The sequence below is a fragment of the Ambystoma mexicanum genome, chromosome 2q (genome assembly GCF_040938575.1).
Source record: "Ambystoma mexicanum isolate Mex_15411 chromosome 2q, UKY_AmexF1_1, whole genome shotgun sequence".
Classification (NCBI taxonomy): Eukaryota; Metazoa; Chordata; class Amphibia; order Caudata; family Ambystomatidae; genus Ambystoma; species Ambystoma mexicanum.
In genome coordinates this window covers 1,291,711,422-1,291,737,846 of record NC_090924.1, presented here as the reverse complement: position 1 = coordinate 1,291,737,846, position 26,425 = coordinate 1,291,711,422, and the positions used below count along the sequence as shown (strand labels likewise).

The window sequence follows — 26,425 nt, the reverse complement described above, 5'->3', positions numbered from 1 at the left end:
CAGCCATGTGGAGGCATGGAGCAGGAGTCTCCACACGGCTGGAGGCTTCCCTCGTCCCTTGCGGGGAAGCAGGAACAAGAAGGTAAGTGGAGGGGGAGGAGGGATGAGAGAGGAAAGGGAATTAAAAAAAAAAAGAACAGCCTTATCCAAGTCCCTGGCGGGGGGCGAAGGCAGCCTCTCAGCCGCGGGGCGGCTCGGAGCGTGGATGGCCACTTCCAGGCTCCTCATTGGCTGAGGGGCTGCCATGCCCCCCGCCGAGGACAAGGCGGCTGGAATCCCAGCCGAGAATCCAAGTATTCTCGGCCGTGTAATGACCCGGCGATAGCCAATCAGAATGCATGTTGCATTCTGCTTGACTCTCGCCGGGTACTAATTCATCCTTTATGAAAACTAACTCCTCTACTTCAGTAACAGGGATGCCATGCTACACAAAAATATGAAAAATGCCACTGAATACCAACACCCTTATTGATTTACTAATGAAATCACTAGAATTACTGAATGGTGATATTGTACTTGTACAATGTCTAAAACACAGCACATCTTTTCCACCCTTTATGTAAAGTAGTTGGATTTAGTCCTGTCCTGAAGAATATATTGACCAATAATGGCACATTTGATGAGCTACATTCTCTGCAATAGTAACATATACAAAGTTGTTTATAACAATAAAACACCACTCTTGTAAAGATATAGTACAAGCACCCAGTTTATTCATAAAACCGTACATTTACATACTTGTATTTTTGTCTCCTTCATCACAGTTCACATTATCCCATACATGTTGTGCGTTAGTCTCCAATAACCCTGTTGTACAATTTGCTTGTTGGAGACCACAATTGCTTGTTTTTTCTTAAATAAAAAATTAAAAAGTCTTCATTTCTTTGAGACTTTGTCAATCAAAAAATTGTACAGTACCACTTGGATGCCATTCTTAATTTACTTGTTTTAGGCTGCTTATGTATTTACAGTAAAGGTATACTAACAAAAATCCAAAGTCAGAAAGATTCCACAAAAATAGATCATGCCAAAGGGATAATACTCCATGCACAATTTTTTTTGAGGAACGACACAAGGAAAGTATCAAATGTCCCCTACAGTCTTGGCCAAGCCTGGGATAAAATGTCCATAGAATTTCTAAATATGGATATTTGGTGGTTGGCTAACGGATCAACTTCGAAGCAAGCTAGACCATGTTTGGCGCAGTTTGTCTTCCTCTCATTTGAGGCAATTTGTATTTGTGTGTGGGACAATATGTGTGACTCAATGACGAACCTGATATTGCTACATAAGTACTATCTTAACTGTAAATTAAAATGTTCCTTTCCAACAACTGTTTGAATGATTATTTGGCTGACAGAACCACAGAGACCCATCATTGTAATTCTAGAATTTTATTTTTGGATAAGCTTATTCTTGTTTAAGAGCAATGTCTTTTTTACATATTCCTGAACGAAAGGATCAATTTTGTTAGGTTGACAAAAATGACAGTTTCTTTGTGTCTTTCAAATCCATTACATGCCAGACTTGTCTGGTAGCCTCTGGTGAAATGGTGTTAATTATTTTCACTAGATTTTCTACCTGAGATAGAATAATAAAAGAGGTGTGCGCTGATTGGTATGGTAGCACGTTCTGCATTGTTTGAGGCAATCAGAATAACGGCTGATGGCATTGTTGGAAATGGGCCTGGAAATAATACAGCTCAAAGTACCTTAAGAGTTCATTTTAAATATATCAGAACTATATCCTTCCCAAATCGTTAGTCATTCTTCAACGGTTTTGAATTACATAATTTTACTAAGCAAGGGTCTCAGCGAAATGTGGCTCCATCAAAGCATCTTCAAAGGCCAGCATTTTCTCAGCCGAGGTGTGCATACTTGTTTTGACTTCTTTGTCCATTCCTCTTTAGAAGCCATTTTAAAGCAGCAGCACAACCACAAACCAACCCTCAGCAAATTAGCCAATACACACTAAAAATGATGGCCATGATGCCTCTTTTTTTGCACGTCTTCTAAAAGTAAGCAAATCAAAGGTACTTCATTTTGATAGGTCACAATATGGAACAATTTGGTTTTGCAGTACTTCTACTTTAATTCTACTTTAATTGCCTCATATAGAAAATGTAAGAATACATTTTCTAAACTTTCCCACTTTCAGAGTTTGGCGATTATTCTGAGACATATCACTTTGCTTTATTTCATATTACTTAGGAAACAAAATGTGCAAAACCTGTATTTGCTTCATCATTTAAGAAAGGGCCAGTTTGTATATTTTCAAACTCTATTACACAAGTACAATTATATATAAGCAACATATGAAACCTAGATTTTGTAATATTTTTAAACATTACCATCATGCAAAACTATTATTGTACCACTGACTGAAACAACACTTTCTCCCTACCGTTCCTTTATAATAAAAAGTACAAAAATTATGCAAAACCAACTTGTCCTGTTTTTGTTCCAAAGCAAACGTTACACAAAATGGCCCGAGTATTTTATACCAGATTTTCCATCCATTTTTGTGCAAACTGAAACCTTTTGGCTTTGTAGTGTTCCCTATGTACATATTGTGTCCTCGTTGGTCTTTGTAAACCGAGCTGCTCCTGTGCTATTTCTCTTCAAGTAAAGGTCATGCATCATCCTAATGGACAATTTTGTGCTTTTGTGGATGTGTTGAATTTCACATTTTTTTGATACATTAAAATATGTACTTGACTGGAAATGTGACCAGAATTGCTACCAAATCAATTGAAATCTCAAGTCTTTATATCTGAAGATGCACACTGAAAGTAAGCTATCATGCAAACCTAACTTTCTCAATAGTGTCATGGATATTGCAGCCCCTCTCTTTTCAAAAAAGGAGTTTTTGTGCAAAATGACTGTGCATCTGAATATGGAGTTGGGTTATGAAAGGATATTTTCAAAAATATTTTCCTGACAGTTGTCAACATATTTAATTTGTGCTTCCAGTTTTGTCTTTTAGAAACAAAGTGCCTTCTTGAGCAATCTGAAATTATCCATATAATGTATTAATTGGCATTCTTTATTTTGACAACTTTCATGTTTTACAATAACAGTGCATTTGTTAACAAGTTTTAAAGGATTCTAAAAATCTAAAATCTAACATTCCAAGTATTATATTCACAGATTACAAAAATAAGGTATATACAAAGTTTAGTATTAGAGTTTCCCATCGCCACTTTACCAAAGTTACTTTTTGGCCTTTGTATAAAGCACATCCACCTATGCTGTGGCACTTTAGAAATGTCTATATCCTTCGACCAATTTCTTAATTTGCATAGCTCTACAAAACAAAAACTAGAGCAAGCCAGAGAAGGTACCTTTATACCCCCCAACCTGTTAACTCCTAGATATCACGTGCTAGTTTAGTGAATTACCCAAAATTGTAATTCCTTCCTTAGTCCTGCAGATGCACTGACTTTAAAATTAAGGTGTCTCTTGCCACATGCATCACTCTCTGCACTCTCTGTGCTGCTTAATAATCTCAGGTATTCTTTCTATACTGGACATGGAAGAGTACAAAGCGTGCCCTCTCCCTTTCCTTATCCCCATCTATCATCTATTTGTCTTATGAATTGATCATTTATTCAAGACCCTTTGCCTGAAAGTCACTGCATAAGCCTTTTTCAATGTATTCTAGATCATTTCCAAATGTAATGTTTTACTTGGCCAAAAGGTTTTAATAGTCTATTTGGAGAATCATCGACAGTAGTCTATAAATTTTGGAATTGCAACAAATTTTTCATTTAAGGTCTTCCAGTTGATCATCGAGAGACCCTGTGTCCATTTTTACAATTGAAATAATAATTTCCTAGAAAATACAGAAGACATGAGTGACAATGTTTTAGATTTCTGTTTGCAGTGCTGCTGAATATTTTTGTCTTTTAACTACCTGATTACAAGGCTCCTGATTCCAGTTGTACTGCTGCTTTGAAAATGTCTTGTACCAAACTATATCAAAAACTCACTTTAAATTGGGCAGGTCACTGGAATATGGACACACATGGAGAGGGTAGATGGGGTCAATATATTGAAGGGATGCAAAATTGTGTTTTTTTTTTATATTTCGACATGCAAAATACAGTACATGCGTTCTGCCTATATGAAAAATCTTTCATTTTGTCAGCAGATTGTAACCAAATACGTTTGGCTATCAACTCTCAATAAACTCTTCAAAATTGCTTTACAGTGTAAAGATAATAAGAAATTTAGCAAAATATCAACAAACCTGTATAAAAAAACAGATACAGTTAACAGTTTCTTCAAGGCGACATGCTGTAATGTAAAGATTTGATTTCTTTTGTAAAAAGTCTTCAACACTACAACTGCTTAACAGACCCAGGTCCTTTGGCTACACATGCAGATAAAAGTTGTCAATTAGTTAAAAATCACCAAAACGTGCTATTTTTTTTTCTTTTCTCTTTCGGTGTTAAGAATATTTTCAAACAATGTAAAAGTGTGCTGAGAAACTCATGGCGTTCTGGAAGACTCGTATTCGGAGAAGCATTTTGGTTTAATCCCTTTGCCGTTGTAGTAATCCACCACTTGGTTCGGAACTTCAGCCAGAACGCTCTTGGCTAGTGCAGCAGGAGAGGCCTGCCAGAAAACAGAGAGGAAGCAAAAGAAAAGTCTGTGTTACTATCATGTGTGGAACGTTATAACCCACGCCTAACAATGGTGGCCATTATAAATGCCTTATCATTAGTGAAGGAGCTGATGATAAATAATCTTTTAGCCTGGAATTTAGTGGTTTTGTTCTAACCACATACACATAAGTGCAGAAATGCAAAAACAAATGGGCAAAGTGGAACACAGTTTTGAAACGTTGGAGAAATCCAAAAATCCTGAAAGGTGGTGCATATAAGCAATAAGATGTAAACAGAGGTGGAGATTAAGAGACAACCTTGATCCTATTGAATTGCTAACGAGGGAATCTGGGAAGTCAATTTAACTTTGATTCACCACACCATTGTTCTACCTTCTATACCCATTATCACAACTCATTCCACTTTTTTGTGGATGGTATACAAATAATGCTTTTTTTTTCTCTTTCCCCTCTTGCACTCTTGGCATACCCACTGTAATCCTAAACTGTGTCCCTGCCATCCATCACTGGATGGCAGTTTACTTGCTAATGCATAACTCTACAAAAACACATTATCCTTCCAGCACCTGATGTCTCCTCCTTCCTCCTATTGCCCATCTCTTTTCCACATTGCTTCTTCAACCCAAACCCCATGGCTCATAACCTGGTAATCCTCGTTGATAGCTCCCTCAAACTGTAGCAGTTTATCACTACCACATATATGTCAGCCAGGCTCAACCCGCTCAGCATTCTTAAAGTCTACCCGTACCTCGCCCCCTCCACTAGGCCAGAGCCATCATCACTACTCTAACCCTCAGCAGATTGGATTACTTCTTCAGTCTCCTCATGGCTCTGTCCTTCTATTCTCATTTCCCTTCCACACTCAACATAGTACTCAAGTTTGGTACCCACACATTTTCATCCTCTCTCATTCTTTGTCCACCTCTGATCGTAACTGACCACCAGCTGACTTTCTATGGAACACTGATCACCCTTAAAATTCCATCTTCTGGTTTTTGAATCTATCCCTGTGCTGCCCCAGCGTCTATCTCTCCAACACTTTCTCTCTCTATGGCCCTACAAGAGCCCTTCAATCTGAAGCCATCTCAGTGCTCCCTCTACCTGTGTTTCCTCCACTTCCTTCTCAATCCTGAACCCACCTCCCAGAAATGTATTCCCGCCCCACAGAAAAGCATGATAGCCATATCCTGGGATTCATGATTGCCCTAAAAAGCCCCTCACATCCCGTGAAGGAGTTAATTGGATCCCTGTGGATAAAACCTGTGCCATGTTTACCATTCCTATTCCTACTATGACTCTTCACTAATGACTACTGTTTATTGCTTTATTAATATCTTACACATGCCTTACTGTATATGATCTCACACTACTGTATGCTTCTGTATATATGGTTATTGTCTGTGCCCTTTTGCTGTTTCATTAACGTGTCCTCCCATTTGGATGTTCTCCATCCCTCCTCACCATATACTTTTTTACACCCGAAACACAATACCCAAAATGTGAAACACCTGTTCACAGGATTGCTACTTTTCGCTATTATGCATGCCATGCAGTGTTACTGTTCAAGGCACATTGATGGAAAATAAAGAACTAGTTTAGAATCCTACTATCACCTTAAGGGAGAACTTATGTGCATTACTGGAAGTGACAAGACCATGCAAGATAGGGATTGCCATTCAAGGGAAGGGCGGTGAGAAATTGCTTGTTGTGAATAGCCAATGAATTCATTTGATATTTGTGAAACCTCCATCCAAGAAGATGGGAGACAGATTCTGAGTGTCAAGCTGGTTAAGGTTTGCTTTCATCCATTAACAGCGGAATGTTGTGCATGGGTGATTTAGTGGTCAGGCTCTGTGTCAAAGATCCAAATCCATGCTGTGTACTCCAGAAAGCCACATTGAACTAGATCTGTTACCTTACAGAAAACCAATTCCCTTTATGGTTGTACTGAATAATTATGCTAATGTAGTGTATCTTCTTGAAACCATGAAATCCCAACTGAGCAACTATGTTTCACATGAGATGATGGTCCTTTACCAGTCCAGATTGAAGACAATTTGCCATTGCTCTTCCTTCATATATTAAATATATACATTACAGATTCAACAATAGTCATGGTTAAGTTGGACTCCCCATAGGAGGAGTGGTATTAAGATGGCTTATAAGTTTGGCTAAACCAACTTTGCATTTTTGAGATTGATAAAGGTGGGCAATGTTATGAAGGGGTGGGATCCCCAAACGTACATTTCTGATTCATTCACCATAGACAAAATGTTTGCTATCACCTACAGATCAAACTGCTGGACCAATTTGTGCCAAACTTTCACAGAGAGTCATGTCTTGTCTCAAAAGCACGATTTCACTAATTCATTAGACAAAACATTATTAAGTAAATTTGAGTTTGCATGGTACAGTCCTTGGACCCACATTTAGACTTTTGTTTTCCTCATTAGCTACTTTGAGCCTTGGTCTATGGGCAACCAGTTTGACTTTCTAAAATAGATCTGATTGGGTAGCAGGGGATAAAATAAATCAGGACATGGCCTTTGTGGCCCACAGACTTTTTGCAGGGTACAGTCAGAGTCGGTGCTGCAAGAAAATAATAAAAGGAACATAATGTAGTGCTCATGTCATCACCACGACAATAAGAATTGAATTGGAGGTGGGGGTGCAGGATATGTACAATAATACCGCATTATTTTCTGCCCTGCTGCAGGCCACCTCTAGATTCTCAGGCAACATCTGGTACTCAAACCTAAAATGAGAACCCCATAAGGTTAATGTGGTCTCTGGACCTGGCTACTTGGGTTTCCCTTCTAAAATGATTGATAGATATATTTGTGATTCAGCCAGCTGGTACCTCCTGTTGGGACAGCCTCCCTGCTGCTCTCAGATCTGAGCCGGACTTCCTTAAGCTCTGGAAACTGCTAATAACGCTGCTCTTCTCTACCTCGTTCCCTCTTCCTTGCAAATCACCCCACTGCCAGGGTGACTGGTGGCCTGATCCTCATGAACCCCACAGGCTCTCAGACCCTTCCTCCCAGTCATTACTAGCACCCCCCCCCCACTGCATTGCCCAGCAGATCCCTGCTGGTGGCACCACATACCACCCTTGAGAGCTGCCTATACTAGCACTTAGCTGAGGTGCTCCTCCTGGCTCCCTTAGCACTTCCTCTTGAGCTGTCCTCCAGCACTTGTCCACTCCTCTGCTCACCCTTCCCAACCCCTTCCCCTCATCAATGCACTTGTACGGCCGAATGCTACAAGGCCTAGTAGGGTCTCGACTGTATATATATTATTATTGCTTTTTGTTTCTTGGCACTGATATTATTTCCCCTGTTCACCCCCTCCCCCCATTTAGCTTTGTGGCGCTTTGAAACACAATTCTGTCGTATAAAGCGCCTTACAAATAATCAATAACTAAATAAATAAATTGCTTCTAGGATGAAACACGTAGCAGTGTATGGCCAATTCACATTGAAGAACCACAATGAATCGAAGGTAATGATGACTGCATCTATGAAGGTGTTTCAGATTTCGTGTATTACTAACTGTACCCGAGTATCAAATGCCAATGCAGTACTTGCACTCTTTTTCTCTCCGTCTCCCTATGTCTCTCTGTTTCTCTCTCTTTCTCTCTCTCTCTCTGGATGACAGTCACATTGTCAGATGCACGTTTGCTAGAGCCACTCCACCCATTGCTGGTAGGAGCTGGACCAGAGACAAAACACAGATATTGTGAAGGAGGAATTCTGAGGAGGTTTTTTTTTTTGGGGGTTAAAAGTAGAATGAGAGCAGCAGCGACAGAGGCATCTGCACGTTGGGGATCGGCCTGGTATTTAAGACCTGCACTGTCATTGCATGTGTCCTTCAGGAAATGTCGCCATCACACTTAGGCTGCATAGGTTTACAAATGCATGTGTTATTTTCAATTACAATTGTTTGTGCATACTGCATCAAATGTTTATGCAAATCAAAAATCATGTTTTTTATGCTCCATGCATCCCCAGCTCGGGTGAAACATGTATGTGGTTGGTTGTTTCTTGGATTTACTAAAGCTATGCATAAAATAACATTGCCCTACAAGACAATGACCATTTTCTGCATGGAACTAAAAACAAGATTTCCAGTGATTTGCATACCCATGATGCATTGCTATGTGGAGGTGAACTTTCAGTGATGGCTACAATGTGGCACTGGTTGTGTGTATCTTATTAGCTGACATTGCTTATTATACTCTCCTATTACAGGTAGAAGTTTTTTTTCCTTGCTTTTATTTTGAAACCCACCATAATAATGAAGGTGTTTGATGAACATGCCCCAGGGCTCCGTTCACTCACAGCGATGTCAATCTACATCACACTGTTGATCCTCCGCATAGTGACATGCGTATGTTTGGTTGTTTTATCCTTGAGAGCTGTCAGTCTTCAATTGATAAAGCTATGTTTAAAGTACCAATTCCCAAAATCACAATAACGTATGGGGCATAATTACAGGATTTACATGTGATATGCATACTCATGATTCATTGCTGTGTGGCTCCGATCTGAAGGTGGAACTATCTTCTGGAGGTAAACTTCCATTGAGGGCTACTAAGTGGCGCGATGGTCATATGTGTTTTATTCACTGAAATGCCATATTTTTCTCTCATGGTAGAGGTGGACGGGTGTTTTCTTTTTTTTTTATCCACCATTATATTGATGGTGTTGGGGAGAACTCCGAGGTATGCCAGAGTGATGCTGGAAGTTCACGGACTTGGAGGGCCCAACTCCCTCCACAGTACGGATGACTCAGTCAACGGCAAGTTCAAAATGTGGTTTATTACTGCCAAAACCAACAGGGATTATTGAAAAATTCCAGCATGTCACCCAGTAAATGCCACGCAGGCCAGTGTCACTACTCCATCATTACTTGGGCTGTTCTCCAAAGACCTATCGCTGTGTGGGATTGGCTGTCAGGAGGATTATAACTTACTACATTGTTGCAGAATAATGAGCTTACCATTGGTTCTCTCCCATTGCTACCCACCTCTAGAGTGCTGAACTGTGATTGGCTAGAGCTGACGTCCCCAGGCCAGGGACCCAAAATGGATCCAAGCTCACTATGCACCTTCTAAAGGTGGTGTGAACGATTATGTGTTTGTTTTGTAACTTGTGTGCACCACCTTTGCCTATGAGACCATGTCCCGTTTGTCGCAACACTTGCTGCACACTTGTTGCAGCTCACGCCTGCCTGCCTGGGATCAGCTCCCATTTCTCTCCACTGATCACTGTCCATTGCCTGCTTCAGCTGCATCACGTTTCCCGAGACCACAGCATTGAGCTCTGCAGCTCAGAATTATGAGAGTTTATTCTATTTTGGTGCAGCTGGTCCCTGGGGATTGGAATGTCTTTGTATCTCTTGACCTTGGCTGTGGGCTCTGTTTCACACGTCTTGCTCCCAGTCCAGCCTGAACCGGCTCAGCTCGTCTCCTGCTCAATGATTTGAGGCCTGCTGTAATTTTCCTTAGCCTTACAATGCAGTTTCTACATTGTCCATGTTATACTACATTCTCTATGATTTAGCTATACATGGTTTTATCAGGTTCCATATGCTCTCCTATATGTCCATGTGTCTATTGGCTTTAAGCATCAGCAAGCTTGCTCAGGATCTGTTGTGCCTTTCGGTTTCTGCATTACTGCATTTGGCTAATGGGAAAAAATAATAAAAGCAATGACAGTGGGCCTCATTACAAGTATGGTGGTAAGGCAACAATGGTGCCGGTAGCGCTACCGGCACTGTTGCTAACATACCGCTATACTACGAGTTCTGCTCGCGGGTGCCCTTGCAGCCACCAGATCTGACCTGGTTGCCGTACCAGCACCTGTGAGCATAACAGGACTGTAGCACCGGTACCGTTATTAACGGTACCGGTGCTACCACCATCCCCATTCCCATTGAGCCCTTTGTGGGCCCGGCACCCGCGAAAGGGCAATTACCAGGTCCGGCTGGGCCGGAATAGCCCGGTAATTGCCTATTCGCGGGTGCTAGACCCGGATGCGTGTCTGGAGGTAGCCTTGCCGGTTTTACCAGCAAGGCTACCTCCGACCTCGTAATGAGGCCCAGTGGTATGTATATGTATCTGTCCTCTAACTATAGATCTGTACGCTCATGTTCTTCATGTATTCGAGTGCGTGTTTGTGCCATGCAGTGCAGATTGCACATGTCCTTCATATCTAACCCTGCTACGTCGTGGTGTCTCTAATGACGTCAGCATCATGGCTTCTTGGTGCCTAGTCCAGGCTGTCCATATAGGTGTCTCTGACCATGGCCTGTTGCTCTTCACTCACGCAGGGATAGATTTGTACTGCACATGGTCTGTATGGCTGACTGAGAGGGTACCTCTCAGTGTATTTGTCAATCATTGGTGCATTTTGGATTCCATCGAAATAGAATGGGTGGTTGCAGTGTTTTCTGGCCTTCCGTTTTATCATGAACTTGAAGGGAGGGGGGTCCCAGGATCCCGACTCCCTCTTCAACAGTGTTTGGTCAAAAAGGAGGAAGTGAGAAAGGATCATGGGCCTGACTCAGTAAGCAACTCAGAAGCCTGATAGTCACTGCCCATTTACACTGTCACTGCACTGTCATCTCTAGATGTACAAGACTTTCATGAGCTAATTTGTGACTGCTTGGAACGCATTCAATTGGTGGCTCCAGGCAATGGCCAAATAACGCATCTTGGAACCCTCTGAGACTACTCTCTACTGTCAAAAAAGTCTGTACAATGGCATAGAAGTATTTTGACTTAACATTGCATGATGGAACCTGCGACCGCAGGTCCATGAGGCGACCGCAGGTCGATTGTTGAATAAGCGCATGTGGCACTGCACTGTTAGGTTCAATGCTGGTGCGGCACATGCCGTGCATTGCCACAGAACTATGTGGGGATTAAGTTTGCAAAAAATGCTGAAGATAAATGGAATCCCGTAAACCGTAAAAGAAAAGTAATCTTTGGGATGCAGTCGCCATATATATCTGGCAGGTAAGAGATAACCAGAGGGTGAGCTTTAGGTTATCTTCATCAATTGTCTGAACCATGACGCCAATATTTATTGACTCAGAGACAACATGTTAAAGATGAGTGGACATTTTTCTATAAAAGATGGATGGCATAGTGGCATAACACAAAATGTGGGTGCCCTGCTGCGAGCCATGCTGAGAGACCCCCCCGCCCCACCAAGCTTGGCAACAAAGCACAGGCCGTGCAACATAGCAGGCAGGCCTATACTACCATGCATGCCAAATGTGCATAATGATTGTGCTGTTGCATGGACATACCATGCACGATTTAGCGCGTTACAAAAATGTTAAATAAATAAATACACTAGTTGTTTTGTCTTGTCTGTTCTTTATGTGCGCTTTGGGGCCCATGGGCGATTTATTGCGTTAGGAATATAAAACATAAAAAATAAATACATGTACTGCACTAGGTGAAAGATGGAAGTATGTGTTTTAATCAAACTTGAAGTCTTTCACCTAGTGTAGAAACGAGAGGGCTGCGCCTGGCTCCTGAGACCTGACACCCAAATGTACCAGCCAACTCTTTACATGACCAGCCTTATTATGCACAGTAATGATATCATCAGAAAGCATGTTCATACTGGTCCTAGCAGTATATATTCCAGTATCCCCATGTATGAACATTCTCTTGTTGACTTTGTTCTTTATGCCAGTATAACTCTCCTGCCACAGGAAGGAAACATTCTATTGCTGCACAAATGCTTGCTCAATCCCCACACCACCATGTAAGAATACTCATGGAACTCCCTCCCCCTCACTCTCTGTCTCTTAGAGGGTCACCTGGCTTTCAGGAAGGCCCTCGAAGCTTGGCTATTCCTTCCCACATCCTGACCCCCCCTCTGCCCTGCATCCCCACACACACCAGCAGTCAGGCCCCCTTCCCATGCCCACCCCCTCCCGTCTTTCTGCCACTCAGTTACCTTGACAGTTAACTACATCTATCTTCTGAGCTCTGACCCTTAACTCCCCACAGCAATTGAAGTCAGGGCCAGGCATCCAGAGGAATCAAGAGGGCATCCAGTAACCTACATGTGATAGGAATTCTGAGAATGGGTCAGGTATTTCACTCGAGTGGGTTCTGAGGGTGAGCAACGTATCACACTTAAAAACACCTGCAGGTCAAGCAATTGGATCAATTTGGAGGAGAATAATTAGTTGCATTTGAATCATGATTGGAGTTTTTGCACTGTCTGTAACTCTATGAGGGTGGGCGCTGCGCTGCTATTAGACATTTAAGATGGGAATTGTATCGCATTTGAAGGACCAGGTTAAGGGCAATTTATCATTCTAAGATCCAAAGAGAGGGTGGGTATTTATTTCACTTAGATCGTATGTGAGATTAAGCACTGCTCTTTGTACCTAGATGGAACCCAGGGGGTAGGCAAGGTTGATTGTATAGCTAACCCATTTATTCCTTTCGCACTTGGCACCTTTGGAGCTTAACCGAATGCACAGCCTCACTCCCACCCACATCTGCTCTCACATATAACTCAAACACTGTTGCACAACCGCCCTGACGTAAAAATGCAGCTGCCTTTCACAACAAACAATTCAAACTGTAGCTACTAACTGAGGCGTAGACATGGTAGGGCCTGAGCGGGCAAGGCCCACCCAAAATCTGTAAATGCCAGCTCTGCAGCGCTGTGTGGACAATTACAGATGTTAATGTCACTGCAGTGGGCCCGACTACATTTGCTTCAGACCACACTTGTTAGACAATCCTGTCTACGCCTCTGGCTAATCACTTAACTATTCTATCCTAACCCTCCTGATTTTCTCCTCGTATACCTCCTTACACCCATCCACACTCCATTCAGACATGGGTGACTAGCAGGGTCTTGGCCACCCTCTCATAACTTTAATGGCCAAAATACACACACACGCATAATAGCACTTCCCTATGTTCCCATACTTTGGTTCTTCTGAGGATGTTCACCTACCAGTGCATTGGGACCATAATTATGGTGAAAGGCGCTATACAAATGATAAAAATGAATGAATGAAAAGGAATGAATGTTGACTTTGCCCTCAATGCCCATTAAAACATGAAATACTTCAATAAGGAACCATTTCCTGGTTTGGCTGTACGTATACCCACACCCATTATGTAAGACAGCTCGTCATTTTGACTTTGCCTTTAATACCAATAAAACATGCCATGCCATCATAAGAAAACATGTACTTGCGGACTGCAAAAGTGCCCCCACCATCCCCATGCAAGAACACACATCATATTGGCCTTGCCCCTTATGTTGTGTAAAAAATGCCATGCCAAAGAAAGAAAATGTCCAGTCTGCCTGCCCCATTGTGCTATAAACCGCCACACCAAATCTTTCTCCATATAATAATTTTCATTAAGTTGGCTTTGCCCAAAAATACCAGTAAGAAATGTAAGAAAATGCCAATGTTCCAATGCCATTTTGGCTGGTCTCCAGCATTGCACGCACACAGGCATACCCACCAGCCACTCACCCATTGGCAACTGGTGAATTTTTACTTCCCAAACATATGGTACAGTGTTCAGCGTAGCGAGAGAGCTCGACCAAACCAAATGTGGTTCAGGGGGGTGGTGGAGTTCTCTGCCTCCCCAACGGTGAATTATACAGCACACTTTCTGTGAAAAATTGTGTTGAAAGCCAGACAGTTTGCAATTGGTTTTGTAAGGTAACTCTAATCCAATAATGAAATAGATGCAAATCACCTACAGTGCACAGAAGCATTTCACAAAGCATTTGCATGATGCCTTTGCTTACAATATAGTCCAGTATAAAAACACTTTCACGCTGGCTATGCCCATACATTTTCATGATAGCTGCACCTCTATATGCCAGTTTTCCCAAGAACATACACTTTTCCTTTGTGCATAATGCCAGTAATGATACTATTGCCATTATATAGCAGTACCCCACATAAGGACGTACTCCTCTTGGCTGCCATGGCACAAAAAGAAAACATATCCAAACTGGTAGCATCAAAATGCCAGTCTAACCAAGTAATAGCACACATAGCACAAAATAGCACAAAAGTGTATGTTCTTGGGAATACTGGCCCTTAGAGGTGCAGCTATCATGAACATGTATGGGCATAGCCAGCGTGAAAGTGTTTTTATACTGGACTATAGTGTAAGCAAAGGCATTGTTTATCATAGATGGGTAGTAAGAAATGTTCTCCTCAGTAAGAAAGAGCTAGACTGGCTGCCCCAAAATGCCAGTGTAGCCATTAATGACAGATATCATGCCTGCTTTTTTCTGGCTGTCCATTACAATTACATTTTAGTTCACCCTCCAGGCTGCACTTGTCATTTTCACCCTTTTGTTTTGACTCCTTAAATAATTCTTCTGTTAAGTTCATTTGATCGTCGTATAGTTTTCCGCCTATGGGCGGTCCTTTGCCTCAGTTCGGTTCTCTAGTTCAATCAATGCTTTGGCCCACTACATCCCACTATCTGTGATTGTTTGCAGCCTTCTGTTCACTGCACATATTTCGTTATATTTTGGGAATTTATTTCATTTTTACTACCGGTATTTTTTACTGCGGAGGGACATCCTTCACTTTACCTACCCGCTCTCCTTCCTCTCATTTTTTCAGTTGGTTACTTTTAGTATTCCCTATGTGAATATTTATTAGCTTTGGTCACTATTTGCATGCATTTTATTTCTCATTACGTGTTTTTTATTTTTCCATTTTCATATCTTTTTATTTGTTCCTCGGCGCATGCCCTTTAGCGCTGGCATGGCACTTTACCTCTTTCTATTTACGTTCATTTCATTTCATATTACGTGTCTTTTATTTTTCATTTGTCATATTTTTTCATTAGTCCCTCAGCCCATGCCCTTTAGCGCTGGCATGGCACTATTTACGTTCATTCACGACAGCCTCTATCTAATACGCTATGTTCCTAGCGTTTCAGATCACGTGTCTTGGTCACATGATCGTTTTTCAAGTATAAACAGTGCATTACTCGGTGTATCGCGCATAGCGAGTACGAACCGTTGCATATGTGGGAGTTCTTTTTGTACATTGCAGTAAGTGGCTAGATGCTGTATCTTTGTGACTCTTTACTCTGATAATTAATTTGAGTTGAGTTTATCTGTCTTTCCTTTCGATGCAGGCTGAACTCATACTGTTTTCTATTGTCGTTTGACTTTCACTAAAATTGCTATACTACATGAATAGATTTAAATTACGATCCATTCATCCTTTTTCCTCCCCCTTTTTTTTTTTTGTTACATACAGTGTCTTACTAGTCCTGTCCTGCTCTGCCTTTGGTACTTTGCGGGTACATATACAGTGCAAGTTGACTTACTTGAAAATTGGTTGACCATACTTTGGCTGGGCCCTGTTGGACCCGAATCGTGCATTAATTGATCTAGTGACCGAGGCCCGAATTATTGGTAAGCATGTTAACTACATCATTTAGGTGCCCTTTAATCTTTTTGCCTCTCAGGTTAACCACATAACACCACTCACTAATACATCTTTACTTTCCTTTTATAGGGTATCACTCATATTATTTGGAATTAGCTAATATGTGTCTTAGCTGCCATTGGACCTTCCGCCCTATCCGAGATTTTGAATCATTGCAGATCTGAATTTAGTACCTTTTTACTTTGCCTTTCTGCTAAACAGGTATATTTTCTTTGCCATATTTCGGTAACCTAGTGCCTGTTTGAGGCTTTATTATGTTCTTTCTTGGAGTCACACCTATGGGTTGTTGGATGGTGATGTCTAAAAATGTTTTCTTTTGACCTTAACTAAACCACTGTAATTACACAAATTGTGGACTACCACGTTCATTGCATTATTCGTTTCATAATTAGACTGTACTTTTTATGCCTTGGATTTCTCAAGTTCTGTGTATTTATAAATATGATTTTAAGTTTCTTATTCTGATGATTTATTTTAATGTATAGAATTCCAGATCATTTTGCTCCTGAAGAAGGGGGTGCACCCTGAAACGCATAGAGCTCCTCATCGCAAGAATATTGTTTTTGGACATTTTCCTTCATTCAAAAAATACTTTACTTTTGTTTCTTCTAAGATTGTTTTTCCCATGATGGCCTCATTTGAGTGTTTGGATGTCTATAAATTCTAAAACTAACCAGAAGTGTTCTGGTCATCATATTGTGAAAATTGTTTGCTTTGTTGAATTTTTATTTACTTTTTTGAAGTAAAAACTTTAACTACAATTGACTGATTTTATATCAGCTTTAATGGTGTGCAGGGGACGGGAGAGTCTTTCGATTTAGACACTTTTTTCTGCTTTATGTTTGTCACAAGCACTGTGTCAGGGCCTGTATTCCTCCCCAGCACCCAGTCTTTGTTCTATATAATCAATATTGGTCTTCTAATTTGGTGTGCACCTATTAATCTTTCTATTTCCAGTAATGATACTATTGCCATTATATAGCAGTACCCCACATTAGGACGTACTCCTCTTGGCTGCCATATTACAAAAAGAAAACATATCCAAACTGGCAGCATCAAAATGCCAGTCTAACCAACTAATAGCACACATAGCACAAAATAGCAAAAAAGTGTATGTTCTTGGGAATAATGGCACTTAGAGGTGCAGATATCATGAACATGTATGGGCATAGCCAGCGTGAAAGTGTTTTTATACTGGACTATAGTGTAAGCAAAGGCATTGTTTATCATAGATGGGCAGTAATAAATGTTGTCCTCAGTAAGAAAGAGCTAGACTGGCTGCCCCAAAATGCCAGTGCAGCCATTAATCACAGATATCATGCCTGCTTTGTTCTGGCTGTCCATTACAATTACATTTTAGTTCACCCTCCAGGCTGCACACATGTCTCATCTCCCGCTCACCCCCAGCACCCAAAATCAGCTACTCAGTCCAGTATTAAACACAAGTACACACACCATTCACTCACTCACTTATACGTGCATCAATTTCCCATACACTCCGACAAACACACACCCAGCTACCCATGCATCATTCACTCACTCACTCACTCACTCACTCACTCACTCACATTACACAATAATACATATGCCCCCACAATTCCCTTCTCCTAACCCCCAAAATCAGTTCCTCAGCCCTACATTAGACACAAGCACACACACGTTATTAACTTGCTCCTTTACACATGCACCCATTCACCATACACTCACAGATGCTTGCACTGGGCCACCCGCTCACCATACACTCACACATAAACATACCCAGCCACCCATACATCATACACTCACTCATTCAGACACAGTACATAATATATATAATCCCACCAAACATCCCCTCTCGCTCCCGCTGCATCCCCAACCACCAAAATCAACTGCTTAGCCCAGCATTAAACATAAGCACACACATGCATAACCCATTCACCCAATCATTTTCACATTCACCCATTCACCATACACACAGTCGCGCACACCAAGCCTCCCATTCACTACAAACTCACACATACGCACAACCAACCACCCATAGAGCATACACATACTCATTCAGACACATTATATAATATACATATTCCCGATATATGTCCCCTCCCACAAAATCAACTCTTTAGCCCAGCATTAAACACAAGCATACACACATTCACACATTCATTTCTAAGTCCACCTATCCACCATACACTCAGACATAAGCAGATCCAGCCACCCATACACCATACACTCACTCATTCAGACACATAATATACATATACCCCTACATGTCCCCTCTCCCTCCTCAACCCCAAAAAAGAACTCCTTAACCAAGCATTAAACAAAAGCACGAACACATTCACTCACTCATTTGCAGGTACACCCATTCACCATACACTCCCAGACACGCACACCCGGCCACCCATTCACCATGGACTCACTCATATACACACACCCTTGCATGCACGCACACACATACATTTACAAACAATACATTTTTCCTCTTCCTTACCTTTCCCAGCTAATCGGTCTTTCTGAGGGACTAATCAGCAGGCAGATGGCAGGGCAGGCCTCTGGCTGCATACTCCATGCAGGAACCTGGCTCCTGTAATGCGCAGAGGGGCTCAAGGCCTCCATCCATGACGTGCAAGGGGAGTGGGGGAGGGGCGGCAGAGTCGGATCTCTCGACTTCAAAAAGACATTATTTCCTTTTGAAGTCCCGAGAGCACCCCCAAACCTCAGACATGGGGTGGTGGTGTCCCCCCCCCCGCACGTCAGTGGGAGAGCACGGCTAGTTCCTGTAAAAGGGAGACTTCAATTGCATCCAATGTGTGTTGTTTCCGTATAGCGCACATGTCGACACCGCAGGATGGCTCAAGGTGGAACCTAAGGGTCAAGGTTTTCACTTGCATCGCGAGCTATGGCTGCATTCAGCATCCAGCCTGATAAATACTGATAAATACATGTCCATTTGCTCAGTGTCAAGGATCAGAGGTAGCAGCAGCAGCAGAATGAATGCAATGCAAGTTAATGCAACCTTGATTGAGTGTCTGCTGAGAGAGCAAGGTTTGCAAATCTTTCTGCCTGAAGGCCCACTGTGATTGATTCAGTTCATGGCGCGAGCATGTTCAATAGATTACAATAGCATCCCCAAGTGCATATCTGCCTCACCGACCTCAACAAGAGCTCATCCTCTCATTCCATTCTCAGGCATTTGTCTGAGACTTCTCTCAGTTGATGCTTTTTTCTGCGTGCTGCAGGCAGAGCGGTCACCTGCCTACTTCTGCAAAGAGCTGGTAAAGGCAAGGGTCCAGGGGCGGAGACAGCCTCAAAATGTTGGGTGGGGGGCTGCACGGAAGTTTTGAAAACTTAGTGAGACGAGGCATTAAGTCTATTGTGCTATTGATTACAATACCCACCCTCCCCCAATCCTAGGAGGCTAAGTAGATATTCCACATTTCTTTGACCCATTATAGATCCATCTTTCAGTCCAAATCACCAGAGGCATAGCCAGAATTCTGTAACAAGTGGGCCCTGGAGCTAATGTGGTAGGGCCCACACTAAGAGCCGGCAGAAGGAAGGGCAATTGTTCTGCCCCCAGACAAATGCACAGGAGTGACAGAGTAGTGAGGGAGGGAAAACCAATCAAGGGGTTGGGGGGTTGTCCCCTTGAGAAAAGTTTTTAAATAACGGGTTAAAAGTGCATTTTTCAGTGCACTTTCTGTGATAAGTTAGGTAGAAAGCCACACACTGAGTGCTGCAGACATTGGCAGACCACTATCATCGAGAGTCTGTCTACTGGTTCTATTGAGATGTGTTTCCTGCTTCCTCTTAAAAACCCTAGGCGGCTGTGGAGTGGGCCACGGAGTGCAGTCGCTGAGTGCTGCAGACATTGGCAGACCACTATCGTGGAGAGTCTGTCTACTGGTTCTATTGAGAGGTGTTTGCTGATTCCTGCTAAAAGCCCTAGGCGGCCGCGGAGTGCAGTCGCTGAGTGCTGCCGACATTGGCAGACCGTGGCAGGCAGGGGAAGGCCCCCCGTCTCTGCATTGTTTTGTCTTGGTCTTGGCTGTGGATAAAAACAACAAACACAGAACTCACAGGGCAAAGCACCAAGACCCGAATTGGCAACCTGCAGGGGTCAAGCGGAGCTGCATGACCTGGAGCGTGTGATCCACAGACAAAAACAAAATGAAGAACCAGAAGTACCAGACGTTTTTTCACCTGCAGCACCATTGGCCCAAAAAACCTTAGACCGGGCAGACAACCCATTGTATTCTGAACAACAGATAAACTTTGAAACGAGACCAAGGAGCCCCGATCATACTCCCATTTCCACCCCAGCAAGCAAGAGAAGTTAAGGCAAGACACCACCGCCGGGAAAATCCCCGGAAAACATGACTTACGGTGGGTGACGCCGTCACAAGAAACTGGTAAGAGAACAACACTAACCCACTCCCCAATGCCCAATTTAGACTCTATTTTTGTGAGAGCCTTGAACAGAAGAAGCCTAACAAACGCATCCTCCGCCCTTCAAAAGTATCGATCACATTGCAAACAAACCTGAAAATGCATGCTGCAAAACTGTCTGCCTCCAGACAGCTGGCCGAGGAAAGTGATCCGATGGAGGGGACTGTGGGTCTTCCCCGTCCGCGCGTAGTGGAGGGGTTTGAGTCTGTAGCCCGGAAGGAGATTGTAGATGTTCGAGCATGGGTGCACAGGGAGCCATCCCCGGCAAGAGCGGAGATCCCGTGAACGGCCTGCTTCCAGCGCCTACAGCTGACACGGGAGGCGTGGAACAGGAGTCGGGGAAGGGAGGAGGCTCATGCCAGGGCGACATGGTGGTAGAAGCAGGAACTGCACTCACCTTGGAACTCGAGGAGGATACAACAGAAGTCCGATGCATGTCAAAGGGGCCAAATACTACACTTGAAGTCCCCACTAAAAGAGGGACAGCAAAAGAAATTATTGAAAACACTGATACTATGTCTCGCCCCAATCCCGCCATAGTAGCGGTAAGCAGTGACGAGGAACAGAGACCCATAATAAACGATCTAAGCTTACCTAAAGAAAACTTCACTCCCAAACATAGCGCTAACAAAGCGGCACCTATAGATGATACAAAAACAGAGGCAATGAACAAGGAGAGTGCAAAAACTCCAATTCAGCATCAGGAAAAGAGCAGAAGTGGAAACAAAAATACAAAGGGACTACTGCACAACTCAGACCTGAAAGACCAACAAGAACGTGGGACTCCAGGGGGAGAGGAACCTGTACCAACAAACCAAGAAGCGGCCACAACACCTCAAGAAAACAATAACCTACTCACGGGCACGATAAGAAAACATGACATCTTCCTAGAAGGGAGACATTTCACGGCGGGAAAGCTCACTAGATCTCACGTGGGAAGGAACAAAGCACAAATTAGCAACAATAAAAAAATAAATGGGTCCTAAACCCTTGGTATTCCATCAAGGCAGACTTAGTAGAATTTTTTTTAAATAACGCGCCTGCCTTTCAGATACCACCTTGGTTGAAATATCGGATGGAGAAACACTGGAGAGCATATTGCCGACTGAATACAGAAACCAAGCCCCTGTAGACATAACTAAGGTGCCACCGCTATTGAAAACAACAGTCAACAGATGGGAAAAAATTAAATCCCCTCTTTGATGGCACTTTAGGAATCCTTGTCTCCCGCCCACGAATCAGGACCAGAACTTGGGCACATCAAAGTCACATACCCAGCCTACAACTCTACCTCCTGAACCCAGTAAACCTGAAGAAACCGGCCATAGAACAAAAATACAGAAACAAAGATCGAGAAACGAATTTAGAGTGGATCAGACCGCACATAACATCAAAATCCAAATTTATCAGCAGCCTCTCAAGTGGAGGGCCATCTAAAATCTCCTGAGAGGATTCGAAACTCGAGAAGTAGGAACGAGTTTACACCTGTCTGCTCACAGCTTTCTCCACCTACTACACCCATCCTGTCACGATGACTAAGTGAACTACATCATCAAGGATCAAAAGAGTCGCCACAGAGAAAGTCCGACTTGTTGTCCATAATGTCAACTGTAACCATCGCTCTGGCCCCATTCAGTAAATTGTATGAGGCCCTCAATGACACAATACGTGACCAAATGTCCCTGATCGCCTCAATGAACACAAAACTGGACCACTTGGAAGGCTTCATCATGGCTGGAGAAGGAAATAGGCAGACCCTAAACGACTCTCTTAGGCAACAATTTGAGGAAGATTGGACACAAATGAAAAGAGAAATGATTGAACACATTGAGAACCAAGGATACTTAACCACCATGTATCCAAGGGAAGAAAATGAAGACACTTGGGAGTACGTCAGAAACAACAGACGTGACAACCCCCATGACAACCAAACACCTGGTACTAACTCACAACAAGGTGACTTGGACCCAATGACGGAGATAATTACTATAATTGAAGCTGACAAGGCCATAACCAAAAAACATCAGGGAGTCTCTACCACATCCATCAACAATAGTGACTCAGAAAATCCCTTCTCAGTGCTGCCAAAGGGACCCAGCAAGAACCCGAAAGGAAAAGAAGACGACTTAAACCCATGTTTTTCATTTGGCATATTCAAACGGACAAAAATGTTTACGGAAAAACCACCAACACTACACCCTCAAAAACACACAAAGACAGTTCACAAAGCGGATAGAATGGGAACAGCCCCCCGGAAAGATGAACACAGCAAACGACCTACCAAAGAAGATCCACGTTCTAAAAAGGGGCTAATGCCCGTAAAGCACGTTGTCCTAAAATCGAATGAAGCAGAACAAACAAACATCCTGACGCAGTTGAACTCCAGACAGAATTCAACAAATTCAAACTCTGAGTTGAGCGCCTATACTATTGAAGAGTCCGACTCTGAGATAAATCCAGCGCCAAGGCAAAAGAGGAAAGCAGCAAGTCCACACGCGACAAACGAGCACCCTGAGCCGGGCAAAAAAATTTGAACAAACGATTTTATCAGCTTCCCCCGGACTATCATCAAGAAGTTACCACTTAAGTCAAACTTGCAAACCTTTAAGCACTCGTTGGCGAGAGAAAAAAAGGGGGACAAAGGAAGGGATAACTCGAGTCCAACAGAAAACAAATCTAGAACTGACAAGGTCAAAAGGACAGAGGACTCATATCCGAACAGTCCCCGCACAAGACAAAAATCTACGCCTAAGCGACGAGGCGAAAGGAACTATGACAAAAATCAACTTGATCATAGGGAAACGAGAAAACACAAAACCCTAAGCAAGAAAATGTATAGTGACTGTATCTTCAAACTAAAAAGAAGGAAGGAAAGAGACGACAAATTCATCCTGAACAGGCCTATGATACTCAATATCATCAGCAAAATCCCAGGGCTGAGACAAATTCAAAACGCTGACTTATGGATGGGGCAACTGTGTGGAACAGGGCAGAAAGACTGCTCCTTATTACACATATCCTCAAAAGTCATCAAGCTTCTGCTATCAAAAGAGGAAGAGAGTCTAGGGGTTCTACGATACATTCTGACAGAACTACATCCAAATCAGGATGAAAATCGCTCGAACCAACAAAGTAGGGGAATCCCTAAACCTGCCGGAGGAAAGTATGGGTGCTGAGAGAAGGGTCTTCTGAAGAACAAGAAAAGAAACAGTTGTAGAGGACGCACTGCAAGGCAACAGCAACCCAGAAACACACCGACCGAAAAACAGAAAACCATGGATCAACCAACATCAAGAAAAAGACCTAAGTCAGCGACCGGAGAAAGAAAGGGACGATGGATTCCCAGAGACAAAGAGAGATGAAAATCGAAGACCGGAGGGTTTACGACGTCAAATGCGCATCGCCCGACAGTCAAGATCAAATCGAAGCACCAGAATATATTATCCGGAGAGGCTGATATGTATTACTAACGTCGCATCTTTCAACGACGACTACTTCGATGTGGTGTGGGTAACTTGCCTCATATTTTGGTGAGGTAATTTTAGCATATTTTACAATACATTCTCTGCTTAACAGTTAAAGGGAAATTGATCTTTCCATCTAAGATGATGATTTTTTTAAGACTCATACCTTAGAGGGAGGGTAATACCATAAAGAATGTTAACTTGAATGAAATAGGGCCCTGCCGATAGGCCCTTTTAATTTTAATTTTGATATCCACCTGCCCTGTGCTTAGTTCTTTCTTGCACGGGATATGTCTGCTGATGATCTCACAACTCGTCTCAGTTCTTCTACATGGCCTGGGTCACAGGGATTAGAACTTATGTGATTTTGGATATTTTGAACATATTTGTGTTCAGCTACTGATCGTGTCTGGGATTTGTAATACTAATGCAGCATTTTTTGACGTCAATGGAGGAGGACATTTGCAGCAGTATGTCTTAGTTGAAACCTTTAAATTGAGCTATTGATGAGCTCTAATGGACCTGGTACGATAATAATCATCTATTTAAGGTGCCAAGTTAACTGCATTTGATACATTCACAAACATAATTGTTATATTGTTTGTTTACCGCTCTCTTATAGGGGATACCATCCTGTGAAGTCTTCCACGTGTAACTCCCCGAATACAAAGATTGGAGTTGCAGTTTATCAAAGTACTTGGACTTTGAAGAGAATTTTCAAGTTTAACAGAAACTAATTACTGTTAATATGCAATGATTCTGTTTTTTTAGTCTGCCCCTGATGAATTTCCCGGAATAACTTGTTGGAGGAAAGAATCATGTTGGGTGTGTTTTTTAATTATGTCTGATTTGTGTGTATGTGGATGAATGAAGCATATTTTACGCATGAGAGTGTATGGTACGAATGGTGATTAGTGGAATAGTTAGTAAGTGAATTTTGATCACGTATTATCACTGTGTATAAGCCACTCGATCACCTAGGTGCCCATTTATGGGTTGCATTTGTGGAATTACGTTGCATCATTATTGTGGGGTGATTTTTTCTGTTTATGTCCTTGTTTTCTCTGTATTTAGTACTCTATTGATTTATCCAATGAGAGTATTCTCCAATGTACTGGTGTATTCAATTTATATGAAATATGTGTATGAAATTTCAAATTAATATATGTAATGGTTTTAGATTTTCTAACTCTGGTATTTTGCATTATTGACTAATATATTGACAGACAAGTACATGGGCTAGTATCCCCTATCCATTCTAAGAGAGCGGTATTTTGTGATTCACGGGCCAGTTTGTATATTTCAAGGGTTCCACCCTTTACGCGAGGGTTTGCCTGTGACTCCAAGTTTTCCCTCTACCTCCCAGTGTTTTCTTGAAGATCAAATCCAGGCAAGAAGACAAGGACGCCTGAAAAAAGTAGCTGTACGACCTTGGTAAACTTACCGGAAAACTGGACATGGACAAAGGCCCGAAAAACACCAGACCACAATAATTAGCCACCACTGGTGAGGACAGCCAACCAAGATCGGTTCACCAGGGCAGACGTCCCCCCAAAGCAAATAAGAGCTCGACTAAACCTCAGAATGGGGTGTTGGAATACCAGAGGTTTCCATCACCTACTGGCTAGAAGCAACTTTAACCTGGGGTCATATGATTTATTATGCTTGCAGGAAACGTGGATGACCAAGAAACTCCAGCAGGATGGCTATGTATTGGTCTTCTCGGAATCACAAAAAGGTCAGAGAGGACGTCCAACAGCCGGCCTAATAACGGCTATACATTCAGGATGTGGCCTAGATTTACAGGAAGTAATCCATTCATCATGCTTGATACAAGCGGCCATTATAAATTGGACTTGCCTAGACGGGATCTCTAACAAGACATTGAAGGAGAATCTTCTCGTAATCAATGCACACTGGAACCCGGGTGCAATCGCAAACAAAGATTTTCTGACAGAGATCGCCAGAATATGGGACAATGCTGTCGTAGACCATCAATGGAGCCACGCCATAGTTAACGGTGACTTTAACACAGTATGTTCCGGCGTAGCAACCGTTAGAAGCACTGGACCAATGGACCAACCCTGTGACATAAGAGGCAACCTACTGGAAACCTTCATGGCAGAAAGAGACATGCACAACCTATATTGACTAAGGAAAACGATCAATCTGAAGATACCTACATGGCAAAGAGACAATCAACAGAAGACCATTGACCACATATACGTATCAAAAGACTTCTTGACGTATATGGAGACTTCGGAAGTGATTTCAACAGGAAAAAGCGACCACAACATCGTAACGGCAACTTGGTTGGCTCTGCAGAAGCCGCAACTGTATGCTACGTCAGAAACTGAACTAGGATGTGGAGGAGCCCGTCTGAAACTCACGGAGGGGGCAATCCAAAAAATCCTAGA

General features: G+C 42.5%; 1 protein-coding gene and 1 long non-coding RNA gene across 4 annotated transcripts in view; one reads left to right on the top strand and one right to left on the bottom strand.

Moving 5' to 3' along the window:
• Positions 1-691: 691 nt before the first annotated feature.
• The window catches only part of CPNE4 (copine 4), a 1,706,709-nt gene continuing 1,680,975 nt past the window's right edge, over positions 692-26,425 (bottom strand). For all 3 annotated transcript variants that reach the window (XM_069648719.1, XM_069648721.1, XM_069648720.1), the window contains exon 16: positions 692-4,619. In XM_069648719.1, coding sequence (XP_069504820.1) covers positions 4,494-4,619 — 126 coding nt within the window. In that variant the 3' untranslated portion in view covers positions 692-4,493. The remainder of the gene's footprint in view (positions 4,620-26,425) is intronic.
• LOC138569081 (uncharacterized) lies at positions 15,632-16,871 on the top strand. The gene is made up of 4 exons (XR_011303110.1): positions 15,632-15,713; positions 15,925-16,082; positions 16,186-16,317; positions 16,602-16,871. It is a non-coding gene; the product is annotated as an uncharacterized lncRNA (long non-coding RNA).